Source organism: Squalius cephalus, assembly GCF_949319135.1.
Source record: "Squalius cephalus genome assembly, chromosome: 18".
Classification (NCBI taxonomy): domain Eukaryota; kingdom Metazoa; phylum Chordata; class Actinopteri; order Cypriniformes; family Leuciscidae; genus Squalius; species Squalius cephalus.
In genome coordinates this window covers 14,532,403-14,550,981 of record NC_137139.1, presented here as the reverse complement: position 1 = coordinate 14,550,981, position 18,579 = coordinate 14,532,403, and the positions used below count along the sequence as shown (strand labels likewise).

General features: G+C 37.0%; 1 protein-coding gene across 2 annotated transcripts in view; it reads left to right on the top strand.

The window, feature by feature from the left end:
* Positions 1 to 545: 545 nt before the first annotated feature.
* Positions 546 to 18,579, top strand: part of cntn3a.1 (contactin 3a, tandem duplicate 1) — a 63,139-nt gene continuing 45,105 nt past the window's right edge. For both annotated transcript variants that reach the window (XM_079849842.1, XM_079849843.1), the window contains exons 1-2: positions 546 to 958; positions 7,948 to 8,087. In XM_079849842.1, the coding sequence (XP_079705968.1) occupies positions 8,033 to 8,087 (55 nt within the window). In that variant the 5' untranslated portion in view covers positions 546 to 958; positions 7,948 to 8,032. The remainder of the gene's footprint in view (positions 959 to 7,947; positions 8,088 to 18,579) is intronic.

The following is an 18,579-nucleotide window of genomic DNA, read 5'->3' as shown; positions in this document are numbered from 1 at the left end:
GACATGTGGGAAATTAATGTGGGAAAAAATAAATACTCTGAACCATAAGTAGATTTACACAAACTGAGAAAGTCAAAAAGCGTTACTTTGTGCCCCGCTCTCCCCTATATATATATATATATATATATATATATATATATATATATATATATATATATATATATATATATTACCCAATTTAGCCTAACACACAGCAGAGTGACTTTCACACTCAAGAACTGAAAAGAAGCCAATTCTTCAATTGTGGATTTTGCCCAACCCTGAGGGATACGTTTTATTTCCTCATTAATTCATGAGGTCATTTAAAATGAATATATTTTCTAAATGTCTTTTTATCTTAGAGGAGAATAATACAGCTCAGATCAGCAGGCACTTGCCACAACTTTTACCCAATGAGGAATGTGCATAAAGAGTACAGCTAAATAGCACAGGTCTCAAACACAGAGGTCATTTTAAACCCGATATGGTGTTTTTTAATCCATTATAATCTTTTTATGACTCAAGTCTTTGTATATCCCTCCCACTCTCTTTCCACGGGACGCGGTGTTTTCTTTCATGTGCTGATGAGCTGACAGCAGCAGATCAAGTGATGTGAAGTTTGTGTTGCGTCACAGCGGGGATGTGAGCGCGAGCGCGTGGCGCAGTGTGGAGTGGATCCGCGCATTCACCTCTGTGTGTGAGACTGATCTGGGGATACTCCACGCGTAACGCCTTTGCTTTACTTCTCATTTGCTGCACAATAATTCAGTGGGGTATCATCACCGCGGTTTACCGTTTCTCAAGGAGTATCTTTGATTTCCGGAGGCAGAAAATAGGAGAAATATATATATATATTTTCTGTGGCAGTTGCACTTGTGAAGCGCGCTCGACTCGTCTCTGGCATTGTGGAATGACTAGAGAGATGATGCTCTTACACTGGCAGACGCGAAGAGGCTGAAAACTGTGGGAAGTCAAACAGGTAAACGAGTTTTGAGACAGAAACACGAATAGTTTTAGGACTGTTAAAAAGAAGAGGAAGAGCTAAATGTTTTCTTTGTTTAGATTAGATATTAAGTTCTAAGATTTTCACAGAAGCAGATTAGTGTTTTCAGTTCATATGGTTGTGATCAGAACGCATTGCTACTTTATAAAAAAACATGTTTTCTAATTGGCTCTATTCTTTAAAAAAATAAAGGTTTCAATTAGAACCAGACGGATTTTAACGTCTGATGTCTTATATGAAAACCATTTCAAGCTCTACAAAGTACTTTTTATTTTCGAGAAAACCATGAATGTAACGTACCAACATACTGTTCTGAAGAGCTGTTTAAATCATATATATGACCAACTTAAGAACCATTAAGGAACCTTTTGCCAATGCAAACTTTGTCATTCAGATTAAGAATTCCTATCTCCATTCCTCTTTTCATTTCATTAATATTGCATAATTAGTCCACCTTCTTAGATTCTCCATTGAAACTTTCCATTTTTTCCCCAACCATGTTTGGTCAGTGAACCTCAGCAACATCAACATCTGTCCAGACACTGCCATTCAACAGCCTAATTGGACCTCTCTCAGTTAACCATCTGTGAAATAATTATGAAACATAGGACTGGGTGGTATATATTCCAATCTAACCATTAAAACACTAAAATAAATGTGTGGGATATCATTAAAAATATATCCTGTCTTTAAATTATTAATCCTCTTGTGTTCATGATGACACCAGAGACTTGGGTTGAGATCAGCTGTCCTTTTAATGATGTGAAAAATTGCAATGAACCTTTTTTTAATCAATGTGGATTGTAACTAACTACTGTTTATTTATTTGTTTGTTTGAATGAGGTAGACTAATTGACTTCCCTCATGGTTTGAATTAGATGTTTTTGATAAAGATAGATTTCTTTCTCAAGACGAATCCAAGTTGTATTTTTCTTGACAATGGGCTGGATTTGACATAGGAGGAAAAGTCTTTCACAATGCCACATCCATGTACCTCTCTCACATAGTTATTCTGCAGATTAGAGAAGTGGTAGCGATAAGACAATACATCTGATCCCTTAAATTGCATTTTTTTATCATATGATTTTAGGTGTTAAAACTCAATTTTTTTTGAGGAATCACAATCTTTATATAATAACAAAATCATGTTTTGTTTTATTTTATTGAGACTTGATACACAGTAAGGCAGTCTGTGTTTAGGTTAGGCAGCGTTTTGCAGAAAGAATAAATTCCAGAATAAAAAATGAGGACTTATATACATAGCAATCATTTGCACTGGAGGTAGAGGCAGTTTTTGCTGCACTCTGCTGGCTTGTCAGAGTATTAAAAAACACTGGATGATTTCTCAAGGCATCATTAGGGAAGCCAGATTGTTTGCACACTCCTCTGTGTTGATACAAGTCAAGGGGGAAGAGACAAGGAGGGAGGCTTGTCTTCTGTGACATATTGCATTTCCCCCCTTCTCCCAGCATTGCTTGTTAAATCATAGAGAGCTGATGTTTATATGCAGCAGGTCGAGGCTGAGGTGTGAGATGATTCTGCACCAGAGATTTTACAGACAAATAATACAGGTTTTTGTTGGAAAACGCATGAATAGTTTCAGTCTGAGTGTCAGACCTTTGTCATTAAAGAGAGAGAAGAAAGGAATATTCGGGATCTCATGCCACAGATGCTGGTGAATATTACAGAAAATATTTTCAGCTCTTCCCTCTGTTTGTAAAAACAAGCAAAACAAAAAAAAGTGTTGATGCATAGAAACTTACAATGGAAGTTTATAACTAGGGAGACCGTGGTATATCCCTTACAAATAAGAAGTTTATTCAAGTGTACTATTAGTATATTTCTTTTAAACTAAAAATAAGAAAGTATACTTTCAGTCTACTTTTTATACTTCTCAGAAATATTAATATTCCACTTAATATAGGCTACTTGACTTATTCTGACAGAAAAGTATATTTGGCCTATACTTGGTCTTAATCTTTTGATTGTGATATACTTGAATGTATAATTAAAGGAGAACTCCGGTCAATTTTAACATTGAGCTCATTTTTTTGTAAATTTGGAGTGCTGTCAGTACAGAGAACAACGACAAAAATCGGTGTTGCCTACACCGTGTTATCCTCTTTTTAAAATTTGCACCCTGTTGACTTCAATGGGGCAAGTTTTAAACCTGCTTTTAGCCTTTTAACATCCTTGATGTGTCATTACAAGTGCCCAGCCATGTGAGTGATTCCTTCAGAGTGAACACGGGTGAATCTGACTGCAGTAGATGTGAAATATATGAATAAAAATGATGTTAATTCAGCCAGCGCAAATACCTGTATTTTCTTCCTGTTTTCGGGCGAAGTCCGAAGTAGTCGATTGTCGAGTTCACTCGCGTGATAACCTATGCGCGTGAACTCGACAATCGACTACTTCATGGAATCACTCATGAAGTCACTAAAATTGACCGGAGTTCTCCTTTAAGTATTCTAACTAATGGCTTGTAGTTGTGTTTTCTCTTTTTTTTGTGTAGCCTATTAAATACTGTTTCACATATACTGTCCTATAAACTTACATTATTTGGAAATATTGATTTTTAAAGAAAACAGACACGTTCCTAATTCTGAGTATCTGAATTTTTGTGTAGGCTACTCCACTGGTAGTGTACATAGGAATTTACTTTAAATCTACTTCACTGAATTTTCCGGCTATCCATGTTTTCACTGTTACACTGAAAGAGTGCTGAATCTCCTGATCAAAACACATGCGAAGAAGAAGCAGAAACAAGTCATTGAAGATTGCTTATGCAAATGTAAAATAACGCGACCATCAAACAGCATAAGTTTAAAACTTCCTAATGTTACTGAATGAAATGTCGACCCAAGAATAGGTAACGACTGTACCAACACTTTTCTCTGCTTTTCGTTTAAAATGTTGCTTTTTTTAGTGAAACTTACACACATTCAAGGGTTGATAAAAAAGGATGCATGAAGCTAGAAAATGGTCAAAGTACAGTTAAAGGTATATTTCAAGTATAAAAATGTATACCTAAATAGGAACATAGTAGTATACTTAAAGTGCAAAAATAATATCGAAATAGTAAAATAAGTTCACTAAATAAACTTGCAAGTATACGTGCAGTATAAAACTACTAAAGAAGTTTACTGAGAGTATACTTCAAAGTGTACTTTCATAAACTAAAAAATGTGCTACAAGTATTTAATTCGTAAACTTTAAGTATACCTATAAGTTAATTTGTAGTATAGTTGCAGTACAAACAAAAAACGTAGTTGTAAACTACTACTGTTACACTTAAGGTATACTTAACTTTATACACCAAAAAGTGGGCCAATTTACTCCCAAGTAGTATTGATATATTACACTTACGAGTATACTACTATTACATAGATATTAGTTTACTTAATACATAAAAACATAATTGAACTTAACTTATTAAGTATACTTAATAAAATAAACTTTGTAAGGAATGAATAGAAGTGTGAACGCAAACCAGCAGATTTCTATTGGTGCTTCATTCAAAATTCAGTCATATCCAGCTAGATGAATCATGTAACTGTCGTTTCTTGGCTCTTGGATGCTGAACATTAATTTTTCATTCACACCCTCTAGATTAGAGTTCAGTCAGAGTGCACTATACCAACTGGAGAATTTTTACACGCTCCTCTACCGTGTTGTCAGCCACTATACTCACGAATGTTCATGTCAGCTGAGACATTAACAACACCAGTTCATTTTGCACTCTAAAGGAACTGGTTGCCTATATAGGTGAAACCATGCTTGGGTTTACGCAGAAACCCAGACTCAGAGATGGTGTTTGTGGATCAAGTGAAGTCAAGGAAACCAAATAAAAGATTTAGTGTTACTTTCAACCTGAGATTGTGCCAGAACTGGAAAGAGTGGGTGTCTCATTTATGTTTAAAAAGTAGAGAGCACACATACATTTCATGTGAATCCCATGAACAGCAGAGTGAAGATTCTATTAATACAGACTTCATTGAAAAATTGATGGTTTTCTAGACAGAGGTAGTGCCAAGGTCAGGCTCACCATCGGCACTGCCTTTAAAGCCAGAAACTGCATGCTTTTTCGCATCTAAGAGTCTTTTTCTGGTGCAAAATAGTTCTGTGCTGTATTTTTGCTCCCCTTTGTCCCACTGCAGTGTAAATGTGAATGTCTGCAAATATTCTAGTCAGATCCCCTTTTTAAAGAATAAAACATGCTATATTTTGGCTTTTATTTGTTACATCAAGCTGAGTTATGGCATCAAGCAGAATTTAAAGGACAAAGAAATTCTCTGTGGGCTCGTTTTCAGCTCAGATTGTTGGCTGTGATCGCTCAGTCCACAGCATTACGAGACATATATTGCATGTCATGTGCGGGGTTTTGAAATGCATCCACAGGCCATATCACACAAACGAAGCAAACATTCAAAGCGGTCAGTTTTTACAGAGGCATGTAATAGTTATGCCTAGTTATGCTGTCACTTTCCATGTTTATATTGTAAGACCCATTTATTGATTGTATGTGGTCCCACAATAGATGGTTAATGATGCTGTTTTGTTGTCTTTGTGTGCACAGATTTGTGATATGTGGATTCCATTATTTCACTCTTGCAAGGGGTCAAGGTTTGGCTGGTTAAAGTGGTCAGTTTACCCCTGCTATTTGTAGATGGCATGTACACAATCTTATGTGGGCAAAAGGCTTCTTTCCATTGACAGCTATTGAAAAGTAGCCAAATATTCAAGCAAAATGAAATTTTAGCCATATATGATTTGCAAAGAAACTGTCTGAGATGAACAGCAATGCTAATGGAAATTCTCTCCAGGAATTTTAGACTTCCCTGGATGTGACAGATGAAGGATGTCTTTAAGTAAAGATGTGGGTTGTTGGCTGGATACTAGTTTTAATCTGCCCTTCAGTTCATCTCCTGGTAATACGTCTGCCACTGGTGAGCATTTGATTTTTGCATGGGTAATGAATAAATGCATATTTGTTGTGCTACGTAAAGCACCTGCTTACTGGATGACCCTTGTGATTTGAAGCCCCATTGAACATGGCAATTTTCAGACCTTGCACATCTGCAGTCTTTTAGTAAAATAAATTTAATGTTGCCAAATGATACCAAAGCTAATCAAGAATATAATTTTTAAAATGATGACATGGGTACCTCAGGCCATAAAAGTATCACATAAAATTAGAGTCAGCTTGAGTACACCCAAGCTGTTTTCATTGAATTTGATTGGCTCAGGCAGAGTTCCAAGAGCGCTGATAGGATTCAGTCATGTGACGTTTACTCCTCATCATCCATATTTATATACCGTACATGGTATGGATCATATCCAAAGATCTGTCTGTTCATGTGTTATTGGATTCACTGTAAAAGTCCAGGGTTTTCGGAAAAGTCACAAAACTGAAAGAGATAAATAGGACTTTTCACTGTTTACATCACTCCACTTTTGTTGTACAAGTAGGTGGCGACAAGTGAATTTGTCATGTGTCTTTATGAGTCATTGAATCGTTCACTCAAACAATTCGTTTAAAACATGATGGCTGTAGCTTAAATCGCCCTTTATACCCTCTTTAACTATTCCCAACATTACTCCGCTAATATAGTCCACTGAATGAGTAAGTGAAAATGGCCAGTCGTCAATGTTTCTTTACTAAACTTACACATGAACTTCTTGTTTCTTGAACTGAGATGTTCAGTAATGCCAAGTTTCATAAGAGAAATAAGAGACACGGTCTGGAAAAACATGCCCAAGATAAGTGACCCCTGGTTTGGGGTGGTGGGGCATTTGCGCATCATGCAGTCTGCAGTTTTCTATTATGTTCTACTAAAAAGGTTGATTGTTTTTATTCCTTGAACCGTTTCTTGTCCCATTAAAAAAAGTCCTCCTACTTCCCCGGCACGTTATTCAAGGACCAAATTACCATTTCATCACAGCATAAATGCAATGAATTAAAAAAGTGATTTTATTGTCTTCAAAACTCATAAGACACGTGTAAACTCCAGCCACTTTATTTTCCATGGCATTCTAAATATGTGTGCATTGATTGCTATGAATTTTATTATTGAAGGCAGCAAAAGCAGCTTGTAATGGCATAAAGATGCTGAATCAAATTACTTAAGAGGTCAAAACAGACTGGTAAATAAGAGTTACAGTCAGTTTGTGGGTTCAAAAATGTATTCTTTAAATGAATAACAGCACAATTTTGGTTGAAAAGAGAGCAGTCCAACATGCCTCGACACTATAGCGTTCAGCGATTGCCATGGCATTGACAGAGGCGACAGAGAAAAATCATTACGCACAAAAATAACGGTAAAGTAAATGACTAATTGTTGGATAGCTAGGTTGGTAGGTAGAGAGGTAGGCCTAGATAGTTTATATTAAGTTCTTGTTGCAGGGACTGCTCAGTATCACACTTGCAATTTTGCTGTTGTACTGACAATATGGTTAGACAATAACTAAAAAAGAGGGTCGCTTGAGTAATCTTGTGTTAGAATAGATGTGTGAGAGCCAGCTGCCTGAAGTCTGTCCTCCAGATGATCAGAGCTGTGGAGGCCAGAATGGCATAAGGGGATTGGTACCTTGGGCCAAGTTCTTAACCCTCCTAAAAGCCTTGTGTGATGTTGGCAAAAAAAAGGTTTATTTAAGGTCCTACTTATATCCTTGAGTATCAGTGTAGATACGCCACACTGTCTGTCAGCTTTCCTGATCAAATATTTAGAAGATTATCACTGTACATGTGGTAAAGCATTTCTAACACACTGCTTAGACATTTTACAGGTAGCCAATTGGTCTGTACATTGTGTAATTTTACATTTTGACATTATACAAAAACGATAACTTTTGGCAATGGTATATTCCTCTGATGTCATCTCAATTTGAAATGTTTCTGAATAAAGCTGCTTTTAGTCTGGCTAACTCTTTCTAACTCTTCTCATCTTGTCTTTTGATTTCAGGGCACAGAGGTTCAAGTCTGGACAAAGGCGGCATTCTATTTACCCTCAATCGAATGTGAGCTCTTGCTGACCTCTAATATTTAAAATGGGGTTGTCATGGAAACTGCTGTTGCTGCAATTATTCATGGGATCCCTTTCAGGTAGGCATCCTAATAACCTGCTCTATAGACTTTCCTGTCTGTTTCTATGGCATACACTTGTCCTTGTCATTTACTATTAAGGGCAGACCTCCCATTCATGAATGTCTCTTATCTTCTGGAGCCAGTTAAAGTTTCCACTTTTTTATTTTGTGAAGGCTAAAGCCATTGAACTCTTCCAGGCTGGCACTGTGGCAAGGTGAGCAAAGAAACAATGTTTGAGATAGTCTGGCCTTGGGGAGGTTGTTCATATTAAAGAATAAACTTTAAATCAACATAAATATAAAGTGGTCAAGGAGACGTGGAGCTCAATTGAAAGAGGGGTTGTTTTATTTGTAGTGCGGGTCACCAATGCCATTTTGTATGTTCAGGTAAGAGACTGTTTTCTGGAGAACGGGTACTGTTGCCTTTTTGGCAGCGGTGAGAAAGTGCCATTACGTTCTCCTTGGTAACACTTTATTCCTATCTTAAATGATGGGATTTGACGTTTAGGCTTTATACTCATTCATCTTGGGTAAAAGAAACCGTTGACATATTCCCATTGTCACTGAACTGTGCCTTATTACATAGGCCTACAGTGTGGCCGTTTTACCATGGCAGGCAGACTTCATGATTTAAAGACCACCTTACTTTGTGTCAAAGTTGGAGAACAGATGTGATAATGTGTAATTTAACAAGCCCTTTGAGAGACATGAATAGGTTAATGTGCAAATGAATCTACCAGCCATTATTTTATTGGAGAGCACAATTTATGTTCTCATTTAGCCAAGTGGAAGCACAAAAGCCCCTTTATTGATCTCTTTTTGATGAAGCAGTTACATTGTCTTTCAGTCACTGGGAGGGTCAGACTTAATCCTCTTGCTTTTAATTCTTTGATTTAAAAAGGGCTGTTTGCTCTTTTTCATTATGTTCAGGAACTCCTTCAGTGTGTGATTTTTGAAACCACTCGTTTCTCCGCTAGCAGGTTGTGTAGAATTATTATCTCTCGTTATATGTGGAAAGACGTCACAATGGGAACCTGCGTTATTGGCTTCCATCCGATTATCAATCAGATTTTTTTTTTAAAGTATACATAAAACATATATTAGTGGTACTATTATTAATAAATTGCATATATAAGCCACACACATAACGTCTAGCCCCACTTATGCAGATTTAGATTTAGATTCTGCCAGTGGTGTTCAATTTATTTTTAAAATAACAGTTAATTGTTCATTAATAACAGCAAATAACTATACTGCTAAAACAGATCTTACAGCATTGTGAACTGGTCATGATATTCATCCACTCCAACCAAATACTAATTACATTAACAGCAAGCGAAATGATAATTGGATACCTTTGTGATTTAATTACCAGCCCTCAATACGCTCTAGAAAGTAAAATATTTTACCTGTGTCATAGATGTGAAAAACAGCAGCTTTCGTTTGCTTCGTCTCTTTGAAAGCTGACTAAACAACCTGTAAACAATTACATCAGTTAAACAGTTTGCTTTAAATTCTGTCTTTTGAGCATATGGCACCAGGTCATTTTAACTGCAGGAGAACACAATAGATAAACGGATGTAATTGTGGTTGATTAAATGTGCTTTGATTGAGGAGTAAAAACACAAAGAACACAATCAGAGAAAAGCACTTACATATAATCCTGATTCATTCAGTTGTGTTTCTCACCAGTTGAAGCCAAACTGAATTAGATGCTTTTTTACATTTTGGGAAGATTTTTCCCTCTTATTAATTTTTATCATGAGCAGATATCCTGTGTTAAATCGAGTAAGGAACTGGTGAGAATGAAGGGAAATGGGATTGGGAAATATCTCAACTCGACTGAATCTTGAGTCGAACCTGTTAATAAATGGGTGCCACAGCTCAACATGTGCAAATGAGTACAAGTACACAAAATAAGTACACAAAAATATAGCATTCTTTTAAAACAAACACTTATTTTGGAAATCAATCAAATACATTAAAAGAATATACTTCAATGCGAACTGTTATATTTTCAGACTCTTGAATGTAATTAAATGAAAAAGTATTGAAGAGTGCATTTTAATTAAAGTAAAAATGTACTTAAGTGTGTTAAGAAACATAGTCATGAAAGTGTACTTTATTTAAGTACACTTAATTGGCCTTTATTTCATTAATATTATATTTTCTGCAAGTAATTTTTTTTTTTTTTAAATATATACTTTTAAGCTTTGAACACTTCTTTTCCACAAGGCTAGACACATCTTAAAACAATTACGAAGAATATTTATTATTAAATTATATTTACCATTATTGACATATAATTGATACATATATACATATAAATGCTTATTTGTCTTTCAGTAAGATTGAGCAGAAATGTCAATAAATTAAAAAAAAGCTCAAAATCATAAATACACTTAATTGATCCATTGGGATATATTTTATGACTGTGTAGCTTACTGCAAGCTCATTACAATTAACAACTGAGTTAGCCTAAATATGCCGCACTTAATTCCTTAAAGGGATAGTTCACCCAAAAATGAAAATTCTGTCAGTAATTACTCACCCTCATGTTGTTCCAACCCCGTAAGACCTTCGTTCATCTTCGGAACACAAATTAAGATATTTTTGATTAAATCTGAGAGTTGTCTCACTCCTCCATAGGCTTCTAAGGGACTGAAACTTGCTGGCCCAGAAAATGTATTAAAGACATCGTTAATATAGTCCAAGTGACTCCAGTGGCTCAATCTTAAGTTTATAAAGCGACGAGAATACTTTTTGTGCGCAAAAACAAACAAAAATAAAAAAAATTATTCCACTTTTCATTTCCTTCTCTCTGGGCCTCGGGTCTTTTCACGTAGTGTTTAAGCGTAGCGCGTCTGTGTTGCACGTCACCACGTAGGCTCACTATTGGCCGATGCTGGTCATGTGTGATTCGGCCAATAGTGAGCCTACGTGGTGACGTGCAACACAGACGCGCTACGCCAGCAAGTTTCAGTCCCTTAGAAGCCTATGGAGGAGTGAGACAACTCTCAGATTTAATCAAAAATATCTTAATTTGTGTTCCGAAGGTGAACGATTGTCTTACGGGGTTGGAACAACATGAGGGTGAGTAATTACTGACAGAATTTTCATTTTTGGGTGAACTATCCCTTTAAACTGACGGTTCTCTGCACTCAGAGCTTCAGGGCCCGTTGTGTGTGTGTGTGTGTGTGTGTGTGTGTGTGTGTGTGTGTGTGTGTGTGTGTGTGTGTGTGTGTGTGTGTGTGTGTGTGTGTGTGTGTGTGTGTGTGTGTGTGTTGCGTTGGTGTGTGCAGGTGTGTATTTTAACTTACCAAGATTGGCTTTTTCATTTGATAAATAAAACCCTTGAATCAGAATCAAACGGATTGGAGGGCACACAAACGTCTAAACTCTCTCTAATCTCTCTCTCTCTCTCTCTCTCTCTCTCTCTCTCTCTCTCTCTCTCTCTCTCTCTCTCTCTCTCTCTCTCTCTCTCTCTCTCTCTCTCTCGCCCTGTGCGCCCTGTCTGTGGCTGGATATTCATGCTGAGGTAAGCTGGCCGAATTCATCGGCTTGTCAGATGGTATTGAATTTGAGATTAGTTTTTATTTGGGCCTCCAAATTGCTCCTTGGCTCCCCCCAACCCCCAAGACCACCCCCCCCCCCCCCCCCCCCCCCCAAAGCCCCGGGGCTGCTCCGGAGGGCTGCACTGCCATATAAATTCTCCCCTCAGGTAAAGAGAGAGAGAGAGAGAGAGAGAGACAGAGAGACCTGCTTTCTCCAACTTCCTCAATAATGACCTCCCTTTCCACCAAGGTGGGCTTTGTGTTGTAAACCTCTTGTTAGTATTCTGTGCTGAACAGAGATAGATAATTTCTCAGCGACAGTGTCTCTCTTTGGACAGCTGTGGTCTGTTGACAGAAATCACAGCACCAGTAAAGCCCTCAGACGAATCCTCACAACGTAACGTCAAACCCGCAGGCGACGACATGGTTTCAAATTACTCCCCATCAATATTTTAATAACATCTTGTAATATTTGCAGCATCACCAAAGCTTGTAATTACATGGTGTTTCTGAAACAGACAGTTTCGTCCTCTTGTCCTCTGGCAAATGCGAACCTTAATTGCAGCTTTAATTCCTTGTATGTTAGAAATTCGCTCTCTGTTGCATTTCTCAGGTTTGCATCAGCTCCAAGCTCAACCTGAAGTTTTGAAACCTCTCTCGCCCTTGTCTTTATTAACATATGTCTTATGTCTTTTGGTTCCAGATTTGGGTATCATATCTCATTTAGCGGTTCCATGCATGGAAAATTGCTCATGCTGATTTTGAACAGCTTGATCAGATACAGACAGATGCTTTAGTCAATACTGACTCCCCCAATTGACGTATTCCAGAGCCTTGATTATGAGACCAGTCTTTGTTTAGCATAGATGAGTCACTTGATAATTAATGTGTGTTTGTGCATCAAAAGATTGCATAATAAAGTTTTTGGCGGGTACATGTGTAAGACATTATATCTACTAATCCCATGGGTATGATTTCAGTTTAAAAAATAGAGGGGGCGGTAGGAGGTTTTGACGTCACGAAATGGCACATGCTTGGAGCATGAAAATTAAGTTATGAAAAAATGATTTAAAATTGATCAGTTCAGCTGCATTAAGAGGATATTTACAATGATTTTTAAAAACATTCTTTACAATTCTTCTTACATTTTGTCTTTAGAACAATCTTAAGAAAAAAGTTAAGAACATTCTTTAGAACTGTTTTTGGGACATTCTTGTTTTATTCTTTTTAGGGCTGTAAAGCAATTACAAATTGTAATCTAATTAATTACACGATGGGGCGATTAATCGAATTAATCGCTAATTAATTGCACATCAAATTTAGCTGAGAAATAACCCCCAAAAGATCATTTAAAGTCATCATTGTGTTAAATAAGAAAAAGCAAAAAGACATTACAATAAAAGTAGCTTTAGAAATAAAAATATTTAATTTGATTCAACATTATTGATTAACAGTATTTATTACACACACTTTTAGGTTTCAACGGTCATGAGGGTGAGTAAATGATGACACAATTTTCATTTTTGGGTGAACTATACCTTTAATGTTTTTTTTATTAAAGGTCCCATTGCATGAAAATGTCACTTTATGAGGTTTTTTAACCTTAATATGAGTTTCCCTAGCCTGCCTATGGTCCCCCAGTGGCTAGACGTTTTGATGGGTGTAAACCAAGCCCTGGGTATTTTTGAGAAAATGAAAGCTCAGACGGGCGAATCTAGAAATCTTCCTCTTATGTCGTCATAAGGGGAAAGGTTACCTCCCCTTTCTCTTCTTTGCCCGCAAAAAGAATTTGGCCCGCCCATGAGAAAATGAGCTCCACGAGCGCGATATTGTTTTTTCCTCGAGAGACATCATGGCTTGCAAACGAGCGAAGCATGGCAGTTGCTCAGTGTTTGGATGTACAAATGAACACAAAAGTATTTTTTTAGTTCCTTCATCCAAGCCTCTGAAGAACCAGTGGGTTATGTGAATTTCTGATGTGTAATTGTTCAAGTTCAGACAGATAATCTTTCTCTCAAAGTCGTTCAATACTGTTTATGCATCAGTAAATCAAGCCAGTGACTAAACGATCAACTTCACATCGTTTCTCTTAGTAGGATGAAAATAATCTTACTTAAACTATGATTAATATACAGATAGCGATCAAAGAACAATCCCTTTCCAGTCGCCCAAGCTGTCAATCACACAGCGCAAGTTTATCTGGACACTTGCCAAAACTCGTTATGACATCAATGACGCTGTTACACTGCACAACGAAGCTCTTACTGTACTTACCTCATGTTTGCATTGGTGAAAGCATTAATGAGAGTAAGAAACTGCGTTGCAATGATAAGATCTTCATTCACGCAATCAACAGGCTGTCATCTGCTCAATGCTCATCACTGCAACCTTTTATGTGATGGGAATAGATCTAAATACTTAAAAAACTTCTCATGATTCGTTAATCCCTAATAGTAAAAACGTATAATAGCTGTAATAGTAAAAGCGTATAATAGCTGTAATAGTAAGAGTTTTCGAGAGAGTTCCACATGTAATGCTAAATATTTCATATGCAAGCATGTCAGCCAATCACAGCAGTGGGCGTTTACACTGAAGTCTCACAGCAGACACGCCCCTTCAAACAGAGCGTTCAAATCAGAGGCTAAAATCAGGCTAGGAAATATGCCTTTTGTAAAATTTAGAAATTTCTATTTATATAATTTTTTTATCTTAAAAACAAACTAACATTATAAGGGCACCCCAGGAAACATTCTAAAATAATAAAATAATCCATGCAATGGGACCTTTAATATGAAAAAAAAAAAAAAAACATTAATGAAATGATACTCTAAATAAGAAACTAAAACTGCCAGTAGGTGGCGGTAATTGTCTAAATGAGTAAGTCATTGGGCCCTAACATACACCTGGTGCAATGCAGCGCCAGGCGCAATGCAAGTATTTTTTTGCTAGTTTCAACCCGACGCAGTTATTATTTTCACGTCCTGCGCCACGTTGTTTAAACAGCAAATGCATTTGCACCCATTTATGCGCCCATCGGTGTGCTGGTCTGACAACGAGGTGTGTCAAGGCACATTGTTGCTGCGATGCTATTTTGAGGCAAATGAAATAGACTGCATTTTTTGTATTTAAAGAGCGCTTAAAGGAGAAGTTCACTTTTAAAATGAAAATTCTGTCATCATATACTCACCCTCATGTTGTTTCAAAGCTGTATGATTTTCTTTCTTATGCTGAACAGAAAGGAAGATATTTAGAAGAATATCAGTAACCAGACAGTTTTTGGGTCCCAATGACTTCCATAGTAGGAAAAAAATATACTATGGAAGTCATTGGGACCCAGAAACTGTCTGGTTACTGATATTCTTCTAAATATCTTCCTTTCTGTTCAGCATAAGAAAGAAATTCATACAGCTTTGAAACAACATGAGGGTGAGTATATGATGACAGAATTTTCATTTTAAAAGTGAACTTCTCCTTTAAGTAATGTGCGCCTATAGGCGTGTCCACAACGCGTGTGCACTTTGTCCCGTAGATGGTCTGCTCGCGCGATTTAACCTCGCGCACGAGCAGATCCGTTTTCTCGCTAGATAAGCGTTCAGTTTTTCTGCTTGCAAATTCCGCCTTGTAAATAGCGAATCCCCCATGGCGCGAGCACAACTGGCTTTTAAAGGGAATGGGAGATGAGACTCTGATTGGTTTATTGCACATTATGCCCAAAACACACCCATTCCTCATTAAGAGAATAGGGACAACCCTTTCAGACAATGCGCCTGGCGCACCGACTATTTTTCCCGTCGTTAAACTAGCAAAAGTGGATTCGGACACGCCCTAAGTGAACTTACGCCATGCGCTGTAGACCATGCGCTTAGATAGTCACTCATTAATTCATTTGAATTCATTTAATTCAGAACGGCTGATTCGCTAAAAAATGAAGTAAATGGCTCTATATGTATGGGCCATTGAATCAATCGTTTACACGATTGATTCGCTTAAAACGCGGATTCATTCAGAAAGGAAACCGTTGTGTGTTGCTCGGAGAGGCACATTTGGACTATTCGGGACAAAAAACATTGTGTGATTTTACGCTCGTTACTTGTGTGATATTGCTGAACAATATCATGATATAAAAATGAGACAAAAACTCATAAAGGGGCATTTTTGCCCTGATATCTTGAATGAATTTTAGGGTCATTCTAACTGCATTCTATTGGCTACATCACGCAGTGAACTGTTGCACTTCTTCATGTTCATCACCAATCAACTATATGAAGGTCTGGGGCGGGGTTGTCATAACTGATTAATTAAATGAATGTGTTAAATTGACAGCCATAATTCTTATATAATATTCTTAATAACAAGAAAATCAGTTAAAGTCCCCCTGTAGTCAATAATTGTATCCCTTAAAACTCATCTTTGATCACCAAAATGACATATTTAAACATTTTTTCTTGAAAACAAATTTCTTCACGTCTTAAAATAGCTTGAATGTAACCCTTTCCCTTATTTAGTATTCGTGATTCTATGAATATGCAAATGAGCCCCGCCTCCACTCACTCACACCCGGGCTGCGTTCAGCCCCGACAAAACGTTGCACAACGTTTTTTAAACAGAAACGGTGATGCGTTGAACACACTGTTCTGATGACGCAAGAGTTGCAACTATGGCAGCTGAGAAGGCCATTCTTTGTGTTCTTTGTGAAGAATTTTCTGAGCCTGATGAAGTCGGTATAAATATGTTTTTAATACTACAAAATATGCCCGATGTTACAGTTACTGCACTTGCCGCCCAGAACAAAAGAGAACATCCCAAAAGAGTGAAGGGATTGCTGAAACTGAAATGGAAGCACACATCTTACCTAATTCAGACTAAAACACATCTATTTAGCCTCACATACTGACTTTATTTGTAGTTCATACTGTTTTAATACCCTGTATTTTCTTTCTCATTTTTAGGAAAAGCACTTAATTACCATTGTTTATTTCTATACCAAATGGCATACACTTGCAATGAAGCTAAAATACAACTACATCATTATGTTAATATCCTATATTTTTACAATAAAACTTACGACAAACATGTCTTCTAATATCCTCAGTTGTTGCATCGAACACATTTGTAAATTACTTTCCTTGAACCCATTGTGCGAGTTCACTTTAATACCGCGTGCTTTATATGCATGTTGCTGCTGATTGGACTGCAGTTCTGACACACCCACCAAACAAGAGAAAACGTATCTCAAACCCCGTTGCGCACCGGTGCACGCCGTTTCCAGGAAACATGACGTTCAACCCGGAAACCGTAGCAAAACGTTGCGCACCGTTTTGAACTTGAACGTGCCCCAGCTCAGGGATCCACTCGTTGATGATCACACGTTGACCTGATTGGTTACAAGGTAGTTTGTGACGTCAGAAACATCAGCGATTTCAAACCTCGTTTTTGAGACTGTCTTTAGATCAGTTTGAAAGAGAAAATACTCAGCAATGGTGTTGATGACTGATGAATTTGCACTTGGTTTGACTAAAAAGCATATTAAAAAACATTACATAGACATATAAACAACATACAAACTTTATTTTCACAACAGGGGGACTTTAAGAAGAATTTTATTCTTAAGAATGTTTCATGAATCCAGCCCCAGGATGAGCAGTATTTGCTCATCATTAAGTCAAAACCGAAATTTAAACAAAATTGAAAATGTCCAGAAATCATTTAAACCACATCAGCCATGGCAAAACGTGTAAATGACACCTATATTGAATCCTTTTCATGAGCATGTGGTTGAGTTTATGATTGTGTAAGTTATGAATGTTGCTGCACATAGTTAGTCTATGTAGTAAGTGCTGCAGATTTTGTACAATTTTTGTTTAAAAAGATCTTGTTTAAGATTTTTGTTTTGTTTAGCTGCAGTTATTTGTAAAAGCATTAACAAGCTTCACATTTTCGTGTAAAAATAATCTATAATAATCTAAATATTGTAAAAATATCATAAGAGAGGATGCAATGGGAAGAGGTCGGGCTGTTGGAAATATGACTCAACTAAACAGTGGAAAGCACTGTGGTAGCTAATGGGAAATCAGAGTAAATATTATGGTTGTGAAGTATCACTTTATCATTTGCTCTCACTCATGTCTTTTCATCTTCTCATGTTTCCGGTTGCATTTAAGAGTTAAAGCCCTTGTTGACGGTGAGATTGAAATTAGCCTTGGTGCAGTGTATTCCCCATTCAATAGATTTCAAACACCTCCACTGAGAGCTCTTCTGTGCTCTATTATCACCCAGAATCACAATAAACTCCACCTCTCCTGCATTAGTGAGATGCTAATTGAACACTAGGTAGACCAATTTAGCATTCCAGCGTGGAAAAAACTGTTAGTTCCGAATTTTCAGATGCATTAATTCAGTTTGCACCCCTCTGGAACTTGCTATCTGCACATGGTAAATAAACAAACCGGTGTGTGCTTAACATGAAGTGATTTCTCAAGAGGATGGTTTCTTTGAAATTAGTCCCGTAAATGTAGGTTAAGAAAGTGGTGAGCTGTGAATTCATGTCCGTTGCCTCTATTGAAGAAAGATTTTCAGAAGTTATTACAGTACACTGGAACAAGTCAGACATTTTCCATTAAGGGGAAAAATTTGCGCTTGATTGCTTGATTTTTTAACCTTTTTTTGGGGCTTTTTTAATAATTACATTATTAAATGTATCTGTTGTCTTTCATGTCAAATAATTACATTTAATCAAGTGGAATCTTGGTCTATTGAATCTATTGGAATGTTATGCCAATATGAAATTTGATTAACATCAATATAAACCCTCTTTACACTGCAAATATGGAACAGAAGCTGCATCTGACATGGCATTTATGACAAAAAATAGAAGACTGTTGCTCTTGATATAATTATCATTAATGTCAATTAATAAAATACATAAAAAGTTTTGTTTAATGAAACGGCACGTCATAT